This window comes from Phyllobates terribilis, unplaced genomic scaffold, assembly GCF_046119375.1.
Source record: "Phyllobates terribilis strain yellow unplaced genomic scaffold, ASM4611937v1 Scaffold_35__1_contigs__length_13245226, whole genome shotgun sequence".
Lineage (NCBI taxonomy): Eukaryota > Metazoa > Chordata > Amphibia > Anura > Dendrobatidae > Phyllobates > Phyllobates terribilis.
The window spans coordinates 4048769-4070251 of NW_027362795.1; the positions used below are offsets into that span (position 1 = coordinate 4048769).

Genomic DNA, 21483 nt, shown 5'->3' on the forward strand with positions numbered 1-21483 from the left:
GACTCCTTTGCTTACCGCTCCGGCGGTTCTAGCCTGCTCTGACTCCTTTGCTCGCTGCTCCGGCAGCCTTGCTCCGCTCTGACCCTTTTGCTCGCTGCTCCGGCAGTCTCGCTCCACTCTTGCTCACCGCTCCAGGCGGCCTCGTCCTGCTTTACTCTTGCTCACTGCTCCGGCAGTCTCGCTCAGCTCTGACCCTTTGTTCACCGCTCCTGGCGGCCTTGTCCTGCTCTACTCTTGCTCACCGCTCCAGGCGGCCTTGTCCTGCCCTGTTCTCGCTCACCTCTCTGGGCGGCCTCACTCTGCTGTGTTTGTCCGCCACATCTGTGGTTCTGTTCCTGAGTCCCAGTGTGTACTGGGTCCTATCCCGCCAGTGTCCCTACCTGCTAGTGCCTCCCTGTCTGCACTCTAGCTGTGCTTGCCTGTCCCCCTCTGCCTGTATTGTTCCTGAGTCCCAGTGTGTACTGGGTCCTATCCCGCCTGTGTTCCTACCTGCTAGTGCCTCCCTGTCTGCATTCTAGCTGTGCTTGCCTGTACCCCCCTGCCTGCATACCCGCCTGCCTGCATACCAGTCGTGCCTGCCTATACCCACCAGTCTGTGTGCCAGCCTACCAGTCTGTTCCTGTATTCCCCTGTGTGGGTCAACAGCCGTGTCCGGGGTCTGTCCTGGAGTAGCACCTGGTCCCTCTGCTCGGTTCCTCCTTGGTGCACTGGCGTCGTATGCCGTCGTGCGACCCTGGTCGGATCGGGTGAATACCTAGTTAAGCCCCTCCAGGCATTCACTCTCCGGCACGGTCCAGTGGAATCACTACAATCACACGCACACGCCGCTCAGCCCGGGCGTGTGCATTACAATAGGATGGATAGAATGTTGTGCAATTCATGATACATTTGGTATTTGTACGTCAGGGAGGGATGATAGTCTTATGCAAAATCAGATGGGTGAGGGTTGAAAAGGGGGGGTTCTGGTAGGGAGGGATGGGGGTGTTTTTTTTAAATCCTGTAAATATGATATTTTATTATATGTTATATTTTCTGTATCAAACAGTCTGTAAGATTTGTATCAAACCTCCGATGCCGGCACCATTCCAGCGGTGTCGGCATGTGCGTTCCTGGGGCTCATGTGAGATTGTTACGTCGTGTGAGCCCAGTAAGTGCCAGAATCACTGTCTCCATGTTCAGAAAAATCAAACATCATGAGGAAATCTGAGAGCAGCTGCAGCCCTGGCTTCCAGTTGATGTTCAATATGTCCGAAGGTGGGGACAGTGAAGACAGCACTGACTGGGTGCAGGGCTCATGTGATGTAACAACCCCGGGAATGTGAGTCCCGGCACCGCTGGAACGGCGCTGGCATGGGAGCTGAGTATGAGTGTTTTTATTTTAGCTAGGCCAAACATGAGGAATGACACGGGTTGTCCTAGTAGTGAACAACCTCTTTAAGATGATACAATTTTCAGTTAAAACATTTTCAACATTTTGGACATGAAAAAGGCTTTTCCCTTGTCTTACTTTTCTAAAGTTTATTAAGAGTTTATTTTCAAGGAAAACATTTTCCACATTAAGAATATAAAAATGGCTTCTATCCTGTGTGACTGCTCTGGTGACTAAGAAGAGATGATTTCTTCACAAAACATTTCCCACATTGTGAACATGAAAAAGGCTTCTCCACTGTGTGAGTTCTCTGGTGTATAACAACAGCTGATTTCTGGTTAAAACATTTCCCACATTGTGAACATGAAAAAGGCTTCTCCCCTGTGTGAGTTCTCTGGTGTATAACAACAGCTGATTTCTGGTTAAAACATTTCCCACATTCTGAACATGAAAAAGGCTTCTCCCCTGTGTGAGTTCTCTGATGTCTGATAAAAGTTGATAACTGTATAAAACATTTTCCACATTCTGAACAAGAAAAAGGCTTCTCCCTTGTGTGAGTTCTCTGGTGTATAACAACAGATGATTTCTGGTTAAAATATTTCCCACATTCTGAACATGAAAAAGGCTTCTCCCCTGTGTGAATTCTCTGATGTCTGCTAAAATTAGTCATGTGTGGAAAACATTTTCCACATTCTGAACATGAAAAAGGCTTCTCCCCGGTGTGAATTCTTTGATGTCTGATAAAACTAGTCATGTGTGTAAAATATTTTCCACATTCTGAGCATGAGAAAGGCTTCTCCCCTGTGTGAGTTCTCTGATGTCTGATAAAAGTTGATATCTGTGTAAAACATTTTCCACATTCTGAACATGAAAAAGGCTTCTCCCCTGTGTGAATTCTCTGATGTTTGATAAAACTAGTCATATGTGGAAAACATTTCCCACATTCTGAACATAAAAAAGGCTTCTCCCCTGTGTGAATTCTCTGATGTCTGATAAAACTAGTCATATGTGGAAAACATTTCCCACATTCTGAACAGGAAAAAGGCTTCTCCCCTGTGTGAGTTCTCTGGTGTATAACAACAGCTGATTTCTGGTTAAAACATTTCCCACATTCTGAACATGAAAAAGGCTTCTCCCCTGTGTGAGTTCTCTGGTGAATAACAAGATTGGATTTCCTGCTAAAATATTTCTCACATTTGGAACAAGAAAATCTATTCTCTATCGTATGAATTTTTTGATGTATAGGAAAAGACTTTTCGTGGGGAAAACTATTACCACATTCTGAATGTGAAAATGGCTTCTTTGCTTTAGGAGCAGTTTGTTTTTTAGTGCTTATTTTGTGACTATGATTTTCCTTAGTAGTCGGTAATGAATCAGAAGACAGGACCTGTTTCAAAGGATCAGATGACAGATTTTTGCTGTGAAGGGATGATGGTATATCTGGAGTAATGGCATTCACTTCAATTGTATCCTGTGGGATCTCAAGATCGTCTGATTTAAAAATTGAAGATGTCAGCTGTTCCTCTGATCTCCTGGTACAGTCATCTGCTATGATAAAAATCAATTATTATTTTTCATTAAAATATCCTTGAATTTTATATTTTTTAACATTTCTACTTAAACTCTCTGTAAAAATATGAATTATTCAGCAAGACAATGACAGTTCACAGTCTAATAGAAAACCTCATAGGATGAACCTGGGGAAAATAATACCAATAAAAACTTCCACTCATCCCGCAAAGAACAAGCCCCCACTCAGGCCCATCATCTGTCAGTGGAAAAACGGAGGTTTCCACATTATTAGTGTCTCAAAGGCTCTTGAAGAGCAACATGGCTTCCATAAACCAATCCAGCAATATCTGCTCTCCCAAAGTCAAATCTCCCCCTCACTTCGGAGCCTTGCAGTGTGCCTAAACCACATTTAGCATCCATGTATTTGGCATAACTATAGTGAGAAGAATCCACTTAATTTACAGAGTGTGTCTCCTGGAGCACAAGGTGGGCACTATGTGTTGGGTAACAAAATGGCAAATGCACAATTTTCACTCTCCAACATCCACTGCGTGCTAATTTCCGAAAAGTACCTGTAGAGTCAAAATATTCCCTACTTCTAAAGATTAATTCATTCAGGGTTATAATTTCCAAAATGGAGTCACTTTATGGGGATTTCTACAGCTCTAGTTTTCTGCCTTTTGTCATGGCCCACCATGGCCCAAGCCTAGGGGTTTCTGTGTAAGTCCAGATACAGAGAAAACGGAGTAGATACTGCTATAATAATAATAATTTTTATTTATATAGCACCAACATATTCCGCAGCACTTTACAATTAAATAGGAACATGTATAGACAATATAAACAATACAATGTATCACATTTAAACAGCTACAGGAGGAGCGAGGGCCCTGCTCGCAAGCTTACAATCTGTATGGAAATGGGGGGACACAATAGTTAGAACATGGTCATCAGCCAGTATCAGTATCTGTGTGCTATTTGGTGCATGGAGGATGTGGAGACAGATGAATACGCAGGGGCAGATTAACATTTAGGAGGGAACATAGGAGAGTTAGGTTAGTGAGTTGAGGTGATACAGATGTGTTTTTAAAGCATGAAGACATGGGGGCTAGATATTAGTCGGATCGTTTGGGGCACGGCATTCCAGAAAACTGGCGCGGCACGAGAGAAGTCTCGGAGACGGAGGTGTTAGGTTCAGATTAAAGAGGATGTTGGTCTTAGATCAATTGCAGAACGGAGGGCACGGGAGGGGTGATAGAGAGAAATGAAAGATGAGATATATGGCGGTGCAGAACTCGAGAGAACCCCTTTACCCCCGAAGGAAAAAATCATTTACTTACACACAAAAATTGTAAGGCTTGTTTTGAGTTTGCCAAAAGACATGTGGGAGACTCCCCAAATGTAAGGAGGAAGATGCTGTGGTTAGATGAGACCAAAATTTAACTTTTTGGCCACAAATGTAAACAGGTGGCAGAATCATACTGTGGGGATGTGTTTTGGCAGCAGGGACAGAGAAAATGGTCCGAGTCGAGGGGAAGATGGATGATGCGAAATACAGGGATAGTGCTAAGCCTGTTCATGGTGACCATCTTTTGAGCTGCTAGGTGACCATGAACAGTGCCCCCAATACATTGTGTCTGCAAACTATTCCAGCAAGATCTGCATTCAAAAAGTTAAATGTCGCTCCTTCCCTTCTTAACCTGCCATGTGCCCAGACAGTAGTGTACAACCGTATATAGGGTATTGTCGGATTCAAGAAAAGGTGGAAAATAATTTGTAAGGTCCATCTGTTTCCTATTATCCTTTGTGAAGAATTCCAAAGTTATCACCACATAAAGTGACACACGTTAGATCTGAAAAATGGGCCCTGATAGGAACACAAAACTGGCTGCAGGAAGGGGTTAAATCAGAGTATTTTGGGAACTAACTACTGTAGTCAAAAACTGTGACTATAGACAATAACACATCTACTGAAATGATCAAACTCAACAGTCTCCATCAGAGAAAAATGAGTAACTAGTGGTGAAACCTCTCGGGGGTAATTAGAGCATGGGGCTCGGTGGCTCTTGGCAATCTAAACTATCGAAAGAGCCAATATTTTCTGTCAGATGAGTTTCAAGAAGAAATATTAGACATTCAAAGAGAACTTTTTATAATAGTGCAGAGCTGAGGTATCTTAAATTTAGCTTAGAGATATATCATGACACAGGTGTAATGTTTTTATGTAGTTTATCGCAATCCTGTTTGAAGTTAGTTGGTTTTAAAATAAATTGTAAAGTCAGGATAAAGGGAAACTTTGTTGTTATTGGACAGAAATTCACACTTGTCCCTCACTGCACATTTAATGTTGTCGATTCTAAAGGCAAAGTTTGGTCAGAAAGACTGGACCTGATCTTGTAGGGACCATATGAGAACATTCAGCAGCACAGAAAGGACTTTCAATGCCCAAAGTCATTTGAACAGTTTTGTTTTTGGAAGAGGAGAATGTTTTGATCTAGAGGCAAAATGATGATCACACGATTGTGATACGGCCGGACTACACCACCGATAAAGCAGCCACAGCCGGTGATTGAGAAGAATTTGTGACTTCTCTGCATTTAGTGGTTACTACTCACCTGGGTAGTCATATGTAGGAATCTCCTCTTTACACCGATCATCACCCCTCACATATGTCTCTGTAGTATTACTATGGGTCAGATCTTCACCCTGAAACAAATATTGTAAAAGTGACAGACAGATGGAGAAATCACATCTATGATCAGCTCTAATCCTACCATCTCCACCGTTCTCATTACACAAATATAAACCATATAATACTGGTGGATAAAACAAGACTGAGCACAAGACCTTCACAGCCGTCTACACATCATAGGGGAGATCTCATGACACCTTCTCTCATCTACCTGATGATCCTGAGGAACATTGGGATCTTCTTGTTTACAGTCCTGTGGAAGAAGAGGACGGGGACATCTCTCTGGTGTTGTCCGCTTACTGGATAGATCTGGAGGAAACACATACAGGGACTGAATTCATTCTTTACATACAGATAATTATAGGCCGTGTGTATTTAGTCCTGTCTATTACCTGGGGATGTGAGGGACTGGGGAACCTCCATCATGACGTCCTTGTACAGATCTTTGTGTCCTTCTAAATACTCCCACTCCTCCATGGAGAAATAGACAGCGACATCCTGACACCTTATAGGAACCTGACACATACAATGATACCGTCATCACCCCAATCCTTAATAGCGTTACTGTATAATGTCCCAGCATTCCCAGCAGTGTCACCTCTCCAGTCAGCAGCTCAATAATCTTGTAGGCGAGTTCTAGGATCTTCTGGTCATTGATGTCCTCATGTATCAGAGGGTGAGATGGAGGCCCAGTGATTGGGCTCAGGGGTCTTCCCCTTCCCTCAGACACAGGGTCCTGACAGCGCTCACTAGAGGTCTTCTTCACTACTGTGTAATCCTGGTTATGGAGAGACACATTAATACATCTCACTACAGACATTTCCAGAGTCCTCACCTCTCCAGTTCTGTCCATCTATTATTCCCATAGATAAGAATGATGTAATGTGATGTCATCAGAATCTCTCACTTCTCCAGTAAGCCGGAAGAGGATCTCTAGGGTGAGGTGGAATATCCTCTCCGCCATCTTCTCTCTGTTCATGTCCATCTTTGATTGGTAAATCAGGAAAATTCTCTTATATAGAAGATCTTCACTGAGAGGATCCGATATTGTAGAGATCTGAATGAGGAGAAGATGAGCCGATGTAACATCATAAAAATCCTGTGTAATAATACAATTACTGGAGACAATAAGGGAAAATTTATGAGGAGATTTAGGTTTTACAGTATCTAGTTTCCTTCTTTACATCTAGCAATAAAACCTATATATTTTAGGCCACAGACAACAAGCAGTTTCTTCCTCGGAGTCTATAGCTGAATACGTTTCTCACAAGATGGTGGTTTGATGGTTATTATGAGATGGTTGTCTGTTCTCGGCCCCGACCCTTTCACAACTCCTGTCTCCTGGTTTAATCACAAGAGAAACACATAATGAGAACCTGGCTTACACCTTTGGGTTTTCACAAATGCGGCATTGATAAATGTCCACCATGTAAATATGCCGAACACAAGAAATAGATTTAATCACATTAAATAAAACATTTCATTACACAATGTATCACCTGCAGCAGTGAATTTGTGGTATATTGTATTCAGTGTCTGGGATGTAATGTCAGATATGTCGGCTGCACCACCCGTAAATAAGGCAGAGAATTAATGAGCACATAGGAGACCCCACTAATCCCGCGGCGATTAACCCCTCCAATGTTTCCACACATTTCCTAAGGGACTGAAAGAACTTTCAGTTTTGTGGCAGTGAAAGGGTAAATAGTTCAGGTGGAGGGGAGATGGCGGAGGGGCATTGCTGAACTGTGAAGCTTCCTGGACACTGAGGCCAAATCCATCGTACCGGAGGGTATAAAGAGAAGGACGGATCTGATCTTACATTACCAGACCGGTGAAGGGGACATATTGTGATGACTGTAAGATGATTGTGTTTCTTTGTATCACATCTATTACATCTATTAATGCCGCCATTCATCCTGTGCACAGGAGCGGCTGCTCCAGAGACATTTATATCCTGCTCGGGTTTCATTCTTACCTTCGGTTCTGGGTAAGAAGTATCACTCCGAAACGCGTCACCTCCACCTTATCTCTCTGGATTCTTTCCTCCAATGTTCTGATGACGTCCCATCATTATTGTGACATAAGGTTATAAAATGAAGGAATAAAAGTTTTATGTTATTTGAGGTCCTGGATCATCCTCTATGTGTGGACGGTTATCACTACTATCTACATTACTGTGCTGGAACTAGGAGAGGAATAATGGCGCTGTGTGAGGACTTCTCTGGGCTTCTGTCCTTCATCCTGCAGTCGTCTGAATGGATCTAATGTGGACGGGAACCAGCTAAGCCGCATTCTGTCCACAGCTGTTACCTCACTGTTCACACCACACAGAGACCCCAAAAGAGTCTCCGTGCTGAAGGGGTTAATGCCCCCTGCGCCCAGTAATGGGGGTCTCCACATACCTCCACCTGCAGAGCCGCCACCACATATATGGCTGTTCTGTGCACACAGGACCTGTGATGAGGTCACAGGAGGGGAGGAGTCAGGGGTCACATGATCAGGGGCCTCAGTGGATGAACAGTGTGAACTGTGCGGCTCCTGTACAGTGATATCTGGAGCGAAGACGCTACATGGAGACGTCTCCGCAGTCAGTGACATTTCCGGCATTATTTGCCCCTCACTACTGGCACAATTACCCCGCGCCGCCTTTTCTACAGTTTTATGTGAGGAATGTAACGTGGGATTTTCCTGCTTGGAGACAAATAGACGACACATGAGGTGATTATCACCAGTTACCGGACGTCTACTATGTGGCGGCATAAGATTGTGCTATCCACTTCATACCAGGTGCTAAAAGGCCGAAATCTCGTATGTTTAACCCCTTCCAGGGAGGGCGGCCTTGATAGACTATATTCAGAGTCCGGCTGAGAGTTCGCTCACATCAGCGGATTATAAATCGCTCCGATGTCCATCCTGAATAATTGGACGAGTGTCATGGGGTCCCCCTATTTTTTTGTAACCAGCAAAGGTAAAGCAGACAGCTGAGAGCTGATATTATCAAGTTGGGAAGGTCCCTGGTTATTGGGCCCTCCCCAGCCTAAAAATACCAGCTCATAGCCACCCCAGAAGTGGCACATCACACGAGATGCCCCAATTATGGCTTTTTGCCTTTGCTCTTCCCTATTACCCAGATGCATTGACAATTGGTGTAAAGTATCTTGGGGTTAATGTCAGCTGTGGATTGTCAAAACTCACAGCTGGCATCAAACCCTGGTGATAGTAATGGAGAGGTGTCTATCAGACAACCCCATTACTGACCCAGTAATCAAAAATAAAAACACCCACGAAAAAATACTTAATTTGAATAAACACTCCCCAACACTTTTCCTGGTTCACTAATTTATTAAACCCCCCCCAAAAAAGCATGCAGGTGGTCCAACGTAGTCCACCGAATCCGATGATGATGGGCATTTCCGCCATATATGTAATACAGACCAGTCTGCACCACCACACTGCCAGCACAAGTCCGAAGATGCTACATAGCATAGTGTGACAATGGTACCATCTAGATAGAATCTTATCGTTTTTCTCTTGGGCACGGCAAGTAATAGATAATTTGTGGGAGAGTATGAATGTTTTTTGCCTATCCTTCTCTGAAATTTGACGACACAATTCCTTCTCCCAACCCTAGTAAAGGGTAGAGGGTCATTGCTGGTATCAATTTGTGTTGCTTTGTGTATGCAAGATAGAAGTTTAGTACAAGGACCTACTTGAGTGATTAAGGGTTCAAACAGAGTGAGTTCATCCTTTATACTAGAAATATGTTAGAATTTATAAATGACCTGAGCTGGAAATAAGCCAGGCAGGATAGACTCCTAATTGGAAAGGAGCCGCGAAGTTCTATAAAGGAAGGAAAAGAGCCTGATCCCATGAGAATGTGTCTCAATCTAACCCCATCAGATCAGTCCCAGATTAGAAATGAGTCTGTACCTTAAGCAGAGGGAAAATCTGGGTTGCCAAACATTGGCATTAATGGACCCAACCTACGTGGTATAGACGATGAGATTAAGACTTGATCCCATGTTTTCAAAAAGTGTTGAGTGGGTATTGGTAATTGTTTAGTTTGTACATGTATTTAGTCAGTCAATCCAAGGTAGAGATGTGAGTATCCACGGATAGAGGTCCCCTTCCAGTTTCACTCATTGCTTATGTTCCACAGACGTGAACCAGTCCACTGCTCTCATAAGAATCAAAGATTGATGGTAATTTTTTTAGGTCAGGCATACTAGTACCCCCCTTTATTTTTTGGAACATCACAATATTTTAAAACGAATACTAGACCTCAACATTCCCCATACTACCTAATAGCGTTGTCGAAATGGGAGAAAAAGGTCTGAGGCGCGCAGACAGGAACGATCTGGAATATATAAAGAAGTTTTGCCAAAATGTCCATTTTATCACATAAATACAACCAAACCAGGACAAGGGATTGAAGCTATAATTCATTAAATTTTGAAGAGTTTGTTCAAGGACAGTGATATAATTTAAACTATACAGATCATCCATGTTCCCTGGAGTTTACGTACCGAGGTACTTAGGTGTGTCTTTCTGCCACTTAAAGAGAAAGTTAAAAATTAGCTTTTGTCTTATGTTATTGCTTCTGATTTAGAGTAGTTGGCTTTAAAATCGCTTACTTGGCCAAATTCTTCGAATTCCTTTAGTATAGAAGGAAATGAGATAATTGGGTTTGAAAATAGAGCAACAAGTCGTCTGCGTATAGAGCTAGTTTATAGTGATGTGAGCCTATAGTAACTCCACTAATATCTGGATTTTTTTGTAATGCTACCGCGAAATGTTCCATCACCAATGTGTATAGGAGAGGTGATAAGGGACACTCTTGCTTTGTCTCATTTTTAATAGAAAATGTGTTATATAGAAGGCCGTTTACCCTATCGCTTTAGGGTCAGTGTAGAAGGAGAGAATTTTAGATAACAAGAAAGAGCCTAACCCAATTTTTCGTAATGTGCTCTACAAGAAAGTCCAGTGCATTCTGGCAAACACTTTTTCAGCGTCCACAGAAACAAGGCACATTGGGAGCCCCTGTTTTTTTGCACGTGAAACTAACAATGTTTTATTTGTAATATCACGCACTTCTCTACCCTTAACAAAGCCAACCTGATCATTGCTAACAATTGAGTGTAGGTAGTGGGAGAGCCATGGTGCAATTATATTAGAGAATATTTTGATGTGTATTAATGAATTTGGATGAACATTAGGGCAGGCATTTAGTTCTTTTCCAGGCTTTGATAAAACTGTTATGTGAGCCTCAAGTGATTGGGGGGCAAAGGGGGAGTCTTCTGAGATATTATTAAACACTAATGGTAATAACAGAGGTGCAAACATGTTATAAAATCTATTATTGAATCCATCTGGCCCAGGGCTCTTCTTCCCGATAGGGAATGATTTAATGGCCTCTCCTATCTGTTGTTCAGTGAAAGCTTTGTCTAGTATCTCCTGCTCAGGGGTCTGTAAGGAAGGAAGGGCAGAGTCCATAATATATTTGTAAATTTTTGTTTCAAGAAAATTAGGTGACATGTTGTGGTATTTTCCATGAATATTATGTAGTGAGCTATAACAGCAATGAAATATGTCAGCTATGTCAGTGGGGTTATGAATTTATAGCAGTCGTGCTCCTTTTGTTTTGGATACATACAGCTCTGGCAAAAATTAAGAGACCACTGCAAAATTTTCATTTTCTCTGATTTTTCTCTTTATAGGTATATTATACAGTAAAATGTACATTGTTGTTTTAGTCTATAAACTACTGACAACTTGTCTCCGAAATTCAAAGCTAAAAATTTTGTATTTATTTGCAGCAAATGATAAAGTGTCAAAATACTAAAAAAGAAACACAGTGCTTTCAGACCTCAAATTACTCAAGTTTTAAATGTGAAATCAATATTTGGTGGACTAACCATGATTTTTAATCACAGCTTTCATTCGTCTTTCCATGCTTTCCACCAGTCTTTCCATGCTTTCCAATAGAAAACTGTTCAGTGGTCTCTTAATTTTTGCCGGAGCCGTATGTCCTTTGCATCCGTGGATGTAACTTCCTTGTCAATGAGAGACCACATTTATCTGTGAATTCATACGAGTACCTTCACATGTGATCTTGATATTTTGTATATGTTTGATCTAGTAAAGACCTTCGCTCCTTTCTTTTTTTCAATCAGATCATTTTTATTTAAAAAAAGAAAGAAAGACCAACATTTTGTTTTTGTCATACAAACTTTGTGACAAAAAAAATAAAAAGAAAGAAAAAAGAAGTAAACAATACAAGAACCGGTTTACAAGGATATAAATCTCAATATCGCTCTATAGTACAATGTTTTGGAATAGTAATTTTACATTTGTACATAAATATCTGAATACTTCCTGACGGCTTTTTTTCCCCTATTGGGACATCAAAAGAAAAAGAATATATCTAAGAAGGGGCAATTGTGTGGACTGAGACCATTATTATTAGCTGACACCTTAGGTATCAGGATATAAATTCCTGGTTAACTGCAGGGATATGTACAAATGGTCCAGTATAGTATTTCTGAAGCAATACCTGGGGTAATTAACCATTGCTCCCTTATGTGTATGGATTTCTTGAGAGCGTTCCTTTAATATAAGCTCCACTTTCCAAGCATAGAGTGTCATTTATCCTGGAGTTTAGTTCTGTTATCGTTAGGGGAGAATTGTCTATCCAATGTAGTGCCAACAACTTTCTGGCTTGGAATAATATTCTTGAGCTGGCTACTGCCATATGGGAGTCTGGATCTACGACATCTCCCAGGAGTCCTAGGATACAGATTTTAGGTTCCAACTGAAGTTGTATCCCAAATACAGATAGTACAAGAGCGATCACCCCCTTCCAGTAGTCGCCAATATTTACACATTCCCACGTCATATGCATCAGGTGGACGTCATTTTGACCACATCTAGGACATGTTTCATCCGTTTGTATTTCAATTTTAAATAAAATACTTGGGGATCTATATACCCTATGAATGAGAAGAATTCGGGACAATCTTTGTGACTCCGACAATGAAAGTTTCGGTGTCAAATCCAGTATTTCCCCCATTGCTCCTCAGATAAGGGACCCTCATCTTCCTCCCATTTTGTCTTAACTATCAAAGGATATTTATCCAAATGTAGGGCCAGTAACTGCCTATAAATAAGGGATATTAGACCTTTTGTATCTAACGATGTAGTAATGGTATATATTGAGTGATGTCAATCAGTATGGCGTTTATTCTAGTTGTGTACTATATGCAAGATGTATTTGCAGATATTGATAAAACACTCTATGCGGAAGGTTAAAATCTGCCTTTATTTGTTCAAACATCTTGAATAATCCATCCCTCAAGAGTTGTGACACCAAACATATACCCCTATCCTTCCACTCACTAACATTTTTTAGTTTATGTAGCTCTGGTAAGTTATAGTTGTGCCATAAAGGGGTATAGTTTGTGTACTTTCCAATCCCCAGAATATTTTTACCCCTATCCCACGCCTTATATATTAACTTTAGTGTAGGACATTTTAAGTCATTTTCTCGAGAAGGCCCCATATCTAGTACCGAGAATGGAAGCTTCCACTTGGTTCCTTCCATAAGTAGGTGCCCTGAAATTACACAATATTTTCAAGTACCCATCCATAAAACTACTTTAGCTCCCTTCTAGCGTTAAGCAGGTCTGCATATACCTGGAGGGAAGCAGATCATTTATGTTGTTTGTCAAGGAGATCAATCCGCTCAAGCAAATGGGAGACTTTAGCTGTTCTCTCCTTTTTTTAGCCTTTATCTATGTTTTGTTATTATCCCTCTGAGGACGCATGTGAGTGCTTCCCATTTAAATGGTAAGGCAGTTTCATCATGCTCATATATTTGAAGGAGTCTATAGTCTCAAGAAGGTCTGAGACACAGAGTGAGTCTTTCAGCAGATTATCATTTAGGTTCCAACATCTGAAGCCTTGGTGGAGTCCGGCATAGTCAGATTACAATACACAGGAGCATGATCTGACCATACAGTAGTTCCTACCCGAGATGTAGGTTGCCATGTAGGCAAGTGATGGCTAATTAAGAAAAAGACTATATGGCTATGCATATTGTGTAAAGGAGAACAATAGGTATAATCCTTTACGTCTGGATGTAGTATCCTCCATACATCGACCAGTTGAGACCAAAGCACAATTAGCAAAGCTTTTGTTTGTGTTTTAGATTGGTGACTCCAGCCCAGGGACGGGTCTAAAGAAGGATCCAAGACAAAATTAAAGTCACCTCCAATGATGATAAGGTCCTCCGCAAAATATTTTAGTTTGTTTAAGTAATGACAACATGTCTTAATTTGGTCACAATTAGGGAGATAGAAGTTTGCCAAAGTCAAAATTTTGGAGTAGATGGAGATCTTAACAAACACGTACCTCCTCTCCGTGTCAGACAGTGTTTCTACAATAGTACGCGGCAGTGATCTGTGGCGGCCTATACTCAGCACCTTAGACTTCAAAACTGCATTTTTCTGGGACGCCAAGATGAATAATATCTATTAATAATCTGAGGTACAGTATATGATCCCCTCTAAAGTGTGACTCCTGAAGAAAGAGAAAATGTACGTGCTGTTTATGCCTACGATAAAACACTTGAGCTCCTTTCTCTGGAACATTAAGTCCTCTGACATTCAATGAGCAAGTTTTGAGTTGTGCCATATTATATGAAAAAAAGGAGGAATGGAAGAGAGAAAGATTAAAAGAGGAAGTATAGACGGTAGATAGTAACGTCTACCTCTCAGTGTCTAAGAAGTATAGATTATGAATATATCAAAACAGTAGGAAATTGCGAAACAAGCAGATCCCAATGTAAGTCCCTAACTGGGGGTTGTCTTTACAGACGTAAGTCAAACTTTCAGTTCTAGGATTCCTATTAGGTGGAACCATGGAATATAAAGCAAGTAATGTAATACAGCCTGATATTACAGTAGTATCATGTGAACTCAAATTATATGCCGGTCTAAGATCTTATATGAACTTAGACATTCTATATAGTGGAAGAGTGGCACCTAATGCTCTATTTAGATATATCTAATTATATGCTTAAAGAAATAAGTAAGCATCTGCAAACTGTCTCTCATCAGGGAAGACAAGATTCATTTCAGGAGCTCATATGATTAGCAGGTTCCTTTCCCATCTGGCTGCATCACCATCAAGTTCCTGATCCATTGAACACCTTCTGTGAAGTGCTGGAACTGTCAGTGGCAATGGTGGAGCAGGTGGCCAGTCAGATATATGGATTCTGGGAATGTCCAGGACATCACAAATACGTCTCATGTTGCTTGGATCTTTGAAAATATACAGGTGGAATGGGTACCCCCAGGAGTACATCAGGCCATTTTTCCGGATGGCATCAAGTAGTGGTTTCAATACCCTTCTTTTAGCAAGTGTCATTCAGGATAGATACAGTACAGACCAAAAGTTTGGATACACCTTCTCATTTAAAGATTTTTCTGTATTTTCATGACTATGAAAATTGTACATTCACACTGAAGGCATCAAAACTATGAATTAACACATGTGGAATTATATACTTAACAAAAAAGTGTGAAACAACTGAAAATATGTCTTATATTCTAGGTTCTTCAAAGTAGCCACCTTTTGCTTTGATGACTGCTTTGTACACTTTTGGCATTCTCTTGATGGGCTTCAAGAAGTAGTCACCGGAAGTGGTCTTCCAACAATCTTGAAGGAGTTCCCAGAGATGCTTAGCACTTGTTGGCCCTTTTGCCTTCACTCTGCGGTCCAGTTCACCCCAAACCATCTCGATTGGGTTCAGGTCTGGTGACTATGGAGGCCAGGTCATCTGGCGTAGCACCCCATCACTCTGCTTGTTGGTCTAATAGCCCTTACACAGCCTGGAGGTGTGTTTGGGGTCATTGTCCTGTTGAAAAATAAATGATGGTCCAACTAAACACAAACCGGATGGAATAGCATGCCGCTGCAAGATGCTGCGGTTGCCATGCTGGTTCAGTATGCCTTCAATTTTGAATAAATCTCCAAGAGTGTCACCATCAAAGCACCCCCACACCATCACACCTCCTCCATGCTTCACGGTGGGAACCAAGCATGTAGAGTCCATCCGTTCACCTTTTCTGCGTTGCCCAAAACAAGGTGGTTGGAACCAAAGATCTCAAATTTGGACTCATCAGACCAAAGTCCAGATTTCCACTGGTCTAATGTCTATTCCTTGTGTTCTTTAACCAAAACAAGTCTCTTCTGCTTGTTGCCTGTCCTTAGCAGTGGTTTCCTAGCAGCTATTTTACCATGAAGGCCTGCTGCACAAAGTCTCCTCTTAACAGTTGTTGTAGAGATGTGTTTGCTGCTAGAACTCTGTGTGGCATTGACCTGGTCTCTAATCTGAGCTGCTGTTAACCTGCGATTTCTGAGGCTGGTGACTTGGATAAACTTATCCTCAGAAGCAGAGGTGACTCTTGGTCTTCCGTTCCTGGGGCGGTTCTCATGTGAGCCAGTTTCTTTGTAGCACTTGATGGTTTTTGCAACTGCACTTGGGGACACTTTCAAAGTTTGCCTAATTTTTCGGACTGACTGACCTTCATTTCTTAAAGTAATGATGGCCACTCGTTTTTCTTTACTTAGAATTTGTATTATGGCAAGAAAAAAGCAGCTAACAGTCTATTCAGTAGGACTATCAGCTGTGTATCCACCTGACTTCTGTACAACACAACTGATGGTCCCAACCCCATTTATAAGGTAAGAAATCTCACTTATTAAACCTGACAGGGCACACCTGTGAAGTGAAAACCATTTCCGGTGACTACATCTTGAAGCTCATCAAGAGAATGCCAAGAGTATGCAAAGCAGTCATCAAAGCAAAAGGTGGCTACTTTGAAGAACCTAGAATATAAGACATATTTTCAGTTGTTTCACACTTTTTTGTTAAGTATATAATTCCATATGTGTTAATTCATAGTTTTGATGCCTTCAGTGTGAATGTACAATTTTCATAGTCATGAAAATGTAGAAAAATCTTTAAATGAGAAGGTGTGTCCAAACTTTTCATCTGTACTGTATGAGAGCAATTATATGCGTTTTCCATTGAAATCACCAGGACCCAACTCCTCTGCTTTCCTCACAATGGCCTCTTTTACATTGAAAAAAATGTATACGACAGATAATGTCCCTTGGACGCTCAGGATCTGGGCCATGATTGCCTATTGCCCAGTGCGCCTTATAAATCTCCACCTCCTTATCAATAGAATCACCAAGGATATTATTGAATAATGATTGCAGTGTTGGCATAATCACTTGTGCATTGATGCTTTCAGGTATACCCCTTATCCAGATATTATTGCCATTTTCTTGATCATCAACCATATTAAACAGATGGTTTATTTACTGGCTGTGAAGATCCAGTGTTAGTTTCTGAGCATTATGATGGCCTCTAACTTGGACGACATTATCCTCTAATCTCTGTAACTTGTCAGTAAGCTGTGACAGGATAGAAGTGAGGGGACGTATTTCAGTATTGTATGTGGTCTCCAGCCTCTGAATATATTGCTCCATATCTTCTTTAGTAGGGATAGACGCAATCTGATATACAAATGCAAATGATATAAAAATGCAAAGTACTACGTCTTGGCAATAAAAATGAAAAAAGCATATACAGAATGGGAGGTATAGAGCTAAGCAACAGTACATGTGAAAAAGACTTAGGTATACTAATAGATCATAGACTGAACAGGAGTCAACAGTGTGATGCAAAAAAGGCAAATACAATTCTGGGATGTATTAACAGAAGCATACAGTCTAGATCACGTGAAGTCATTATCGCACTTTACTCCTCTTTGGTCAGACCTCATCTGGAATACTGTGTTCAGTTTTGGGTACCATATTTTAAAAAAGACATTGACAAACTGGAGCAAGTTCAGAGAAGAGCGACCAGAATGGTGACCGGTCTGCAAACCATGTCCTATGAGGAACGGTTATAGGATTTGGGAATGTTTAGCTTGTAAAAAAGAAGACTGAGAGGAGACTTAATAGCTGTCTACAAATATGTCAAGGGCTGTCACATTGTAGAAGGATCATCTTTATTCTCATTTGCACAAGGAAAGACTAGAAGCAATGGGATGAAACTGAATGGGAGGAGACACAGATTAGATATTAGAAAAAACTTTTTGACAGTTAGGGTGATCAATGAGTGGAACAGGCTGCCACAAGAGGTGGTGAGTTCTCCTTCAATGGACGTCTTCAAACAGAGGCTGAACAGACATCTGTCTGAGATGATTTAGAGTATCCGGCTTTGAGCAGGGGGTTGGACCAGATGACCCAGGAGGTCCCTTCCAATTCTACCATTCTATGAAATAAGTTATGTTGTTCCCCATATCAGAATAACCTGTGGCTGGGGGGTAAATGTCCCTGTGAAGCAAGCACTGCTCAATCTGTGGGCTTCGGTGAGAGTAGAGGGAGATTTGTGGAGCTGTTTTCTTGTGAGGCCTACATTAAGAGAGAAGTTGGCGCAGGACTTACAGGCTGGAGCTGTCTGACATCATGATGGTTAAGACTGCTTCTTTTTCCACGCTGAGGTGAACGCTGAGGTGAGGCAGTAATAGCTCCGGAGCAGGAAGATAAGACCTTCCATAAGAAACGCTGCATACCAGACATGCTGACAGAGGTGGAGGACCTCAGATTAACCTCTGATCTCGTCTTTCTTTCCCATATCGAAAGTCATGTTTGAGGGTGTAAATTGCTTATAATTCCCCCAAGAACACGGTCTGAAGAGAGTGCGTTCAGTGTGTGCATTCTCTTGGTGCTATGTCCAGGCCATGTCCTTCCTGTTGATGTACAATACATCTGAAGGTGGCGTTGATTGGCAGCAGGATTGTGTGATGTAACAGCCTTACGGAAACGCAAGTTGTGACACCAATGGAATGGCGCCAGAACAGTAAGTGCGTATGAGTGTTTTTATTTTAACAAGGCCAAACATGAGGAATTAGAAGGAGTTGCCCTAGTAGTGGACAACCCCTTTATGAAGATACAATTTTCGGTTAAAAATGTAAAAGGCTTCTCCCCTGTGTGATTTCTATGAAGTTTGTTAAGAGTTGATTTCCGTGTAAAACATTTCCCACATTAAGAACATGAAAATGGCTTCTCGTCTGTGTGAGTTCTCTGGTGCTTAACCAAATCTGATTTATCTTTAAAGCATTTCCCACATTCTGAACAGGAAAAAGGCTTCTCCCCTGTGTGAATTCTCTTGTGCTTAACCAAATCTGATTTCCAGCTAAAATATTTCCCACATTCTGAACAGAAAAAAGGCTTCTCCCCTGTGTGAGTTCTCCGGTGATTAACCAAATCTGATTTCTGGATAAAACATTTCCCACATTCTGAACAGGAAAAAGGCTTCTCCCCTGTGTGAGTTCTGTTGTGCTTAACCAAAACTGATTTCCGGCTAAAACATTTTCCACATTCTGAACAGGAAAAAGGCTTTTCCCCTGTGTGAGTTCTGTTGTGCTTAACCAAATATGTTTTCCGGCTAAAACATTTTCCACATTCTAAACAGGAAAAAGGCTTCTCCCATGTGTGAATTCTCTGGTGTATAACCAAATATGTTTTCCGGCTAAAACATTTTCCACATTCTGAACAGGAAAAGGGCTTCTCCCCTGTGTGAGTTCTCTTGTGCTTAACCAAACCTGATTTCTGGCTAAAACATTTTCCACATTCCGAACAGGAAAAAGGCTTCTCCCCTGTGTGAGTCCTCTGGTGATTAACCAAATCTGATTTCTGGCTAAAACATTTCCCACATTCTGAACAGCAAAAAGGCTTCTCCCCTGTGTGAGTTCTCTGATATTTGATTAAACTTGATTTGTCTGTAAAACATTTTCCACTTTCTGAACAAGAAAATGGCTTCTCCTCTGTGTGACTTCTCTGGTGATTAACCAGATTTGATTTCTGGTTAAAAAATTTCCCACACTTGAAACAAAAAAATATATTCTCTGCTGTGTGAATGCTTTGATGTTTAAGAAAAGAAGTTTCAAGGGAAAAACTATTTCCATATTCTGAACATGAAAATGGCTTCTTTGTTTTAGGAGCAGTTTGTTTTTTAATGCTTATTTTGTGACTTTGATTTTCCTTATTAGTCGGTAATGAATCAGAAGACAGGACCTGTTTCAAATGATCAGATGACAGATCTTTGCTGTGAAGGGATGATGGTAAATCTGGAGTAATGACATTCACTTCAATTGTATCTTGTGTGATCTCAAGATCATCTGTTTTAAAAACTGAAGATGTCAGCTGTCCCTCTGATCTCCTGGTACAGTCATCTGCCAAGAATAAAACCAATTATTATTTATGAATAACATATCCTTAAAATTTATATTGTTGAATATTTCTAATTAAACTCTACGTAAAAATGTACTTTATGTAAAAGTATCATTATCTACCAAGAAAACATATCACAGAAAAAATCAGCCTTACCAACACCAAATCAGATAACAAATGCATTAGCATTTTAGTGTTGGTTGGGTGTACTGGGGTGTCTGTCCATGTGGGGTGCACTTATATAGCGCTGGGCAGCCTTCCTGATGTAATAGTATGGGCATCATCACTATCCTAAGCCAGACACTGCATCACACCTACCTGTGTGAGTGGCGTCCTATGCAAGCTTCTTCTGTGTGCATCTTTAATACTAGGCAACCACCCCCTGCATGAATTTGTAGGTTTGTGAGTGGTTGCTCCACCAGTATTTTGCACCTGCGTTGCCCCCCCCCCCCTTATCATGGGGGTCTGCTGCATCCTGCTAGTGCATTTGTTATATGATTTGGTGTTGGTAAGGCTGTATCTTTTTCTGTGATTTTTTTTAATTTTGCCCTATGTTAGCCGTCATTATTCATCAAGACAATAACAGTTCACAATCTAATAGAAAACCTCATAGCATGAACCAGTGGAGCGTAGTGTTCAACTGTCTGTTAATTCTGCCTCCCAAATATGGAATAAAAAGTCACCAAACAATGTTATGTAGGCAAAAATAATATCAATAAAAACTTCTACTCATCTCACAAAAAACAAGTCCCCACTCAGGTCCACCATCTGTCAATGGAAAACCAGAGGTTTCCACATTATTAGTGGCTCAAAGGCTTTTGAAAAGCAACATGGCTTCCATAACCCAATCCAGCAATATCCACTCTCCCAAAGTCAGATCTCCCCCTCACTTCAGAGCCTTGCAGTGCGCTCAAACCACATTTAGCCTCCATGTATTCGGCATTACTATAGTGAGAAGAACCCAATTAATTGATGGTGTGTGTCTCCTGGAGCACAATCTGGGCACAATGTGTTGGGTAATGAAATTATATATTTGTAATTTTCACTCTCCATCATCCACTGCGTGCTAATTTCCGGAAAGTGCCTGTGGAGTCAAAATAGTCACTACTGTTAGAACCTTGCTGTTAGGTTTTTTTTCCTTTGCTGGTCACATGACCTTGTTGGCCTATTTAATCCTGCTCCGCCCTTCTGGCTTTGCTGGACTTCATTGTATATCTACTTTCTAGCTAGCCTGTACTCTGTATCTAACTCTGTTAGTTTGCTTGGTCTACGGACCTCTATGTTCTATCTATTTTGTTTGTTCGTCTGTCTGCTACTATTTCTGTTAGGAGGTGTCCCATATTCCTCCCAGTCCTTAGTACTTGTAGGGATTCCCCCCTCACATCTTTAGGTCTCCGTACAGACTAGATTAGGACTTTAGCAGGTCTGATCGCAGGATCAGGTTCCCTGTTACATCGTAGGGATTCAGCTGAGTCTTATAGTAGGGACAGATCTCCTCTCTTTCCTTAGCTTTGGTAGCAGAACATAACAGTAAGTCCAGCCTGCAAATTCTCTAAGGAAAGATTTTTTTTTTTTTTTTTGTTCCATCATGGTGTCG

General features: G+C 41.3%; 2 protein-coding genes across 5 annotated transcripts in view; both read right to left on the reverse strand.

Moving 5' to 3' along the window:
• Positions 1-1232: 1232 nt before the first annotated feature.
• On the reverse strand, positions 1233-8062 carry LOC141182598 (uncharacterized). Of its 3 annotated transcripts, XM_073660758.1 has the most exons (8): positions 7979-8062; positions 7552-7629; positions 6481-6630; positions 6172-6351; positions 5966-6089; positions 5785-5882; positions 5497-5587; positions 1233-2917 (listed from the first exon to the last, which is right to left on the reverse strand). In XM_073660758.1, exons 3-8 carry the CDS (start codon positions 6556-6558, stop codon positions 1578-1580), a joined length of 1911 nt encoding a protein of 636 aa, XP_073516859.1. In that variant the 5' UTR covers positions 6559-6630; positions 7552-7629; positions 7979-8062; the 3' UTR covers positions 1233-1577. The 3 variants fall into 3 exon arrangements, with proteins under 3 accessions (XP_073516859.1, XP_073516860.1, XP_073516858.1); XM_073660759.1 differs by having other exon boundaries at positions 1233-2914; positions 7552-8034; XM_073660757.1 differs by having other exon boundaries at positions 7552-8034.
• A 9580-nt stretch (positions 8063-17642) lies between these two features.
• LOC141182600 (uncharacterized) overlaps positions 17643-21483 on the reverse strand; it is a 32425-nt gene continuing 28584 nt past the window's right edge. For both annotated transcript variants that reach the window (XM_073660760.1, XM_073660761.1), the window contains exon 7: positions 17643-19888. In XM_073660760.1, the coding sequence (XP_073516861.1) occupies positions 18699-19888 (1190 nt within the window). In that variant the 3' untranslated portion in view covers positions 17643-18698. The remainder of the gene's footprint in view (positions 19889-21483) is intronic.

Excerpts from the sequence above, each read along its gene's own strand:
- LOC141182598 (XM_073660758.1), bottom strand. The coding sequence starts at position 6,558 with ATGGACATGAACAGAGAGAAGATGGCGGAGAGGATATTCCACCTCACC. Across the intron at positions 6,352-6,480 it reads TCTTCCGGCTTACTGGAGAA|GATTACACAGTAGTGAAGAA; the intron begins GTGAGAGATTCT and ends CTCCATAACCAG. Across the intron at positions 2,918-5,496 it reads TCCTACATATGACTACCCAG|CAGATGACTGTACCAGGAGA; the intron begins GTGAGTAGTAAC and ends TTTTTATCATAG.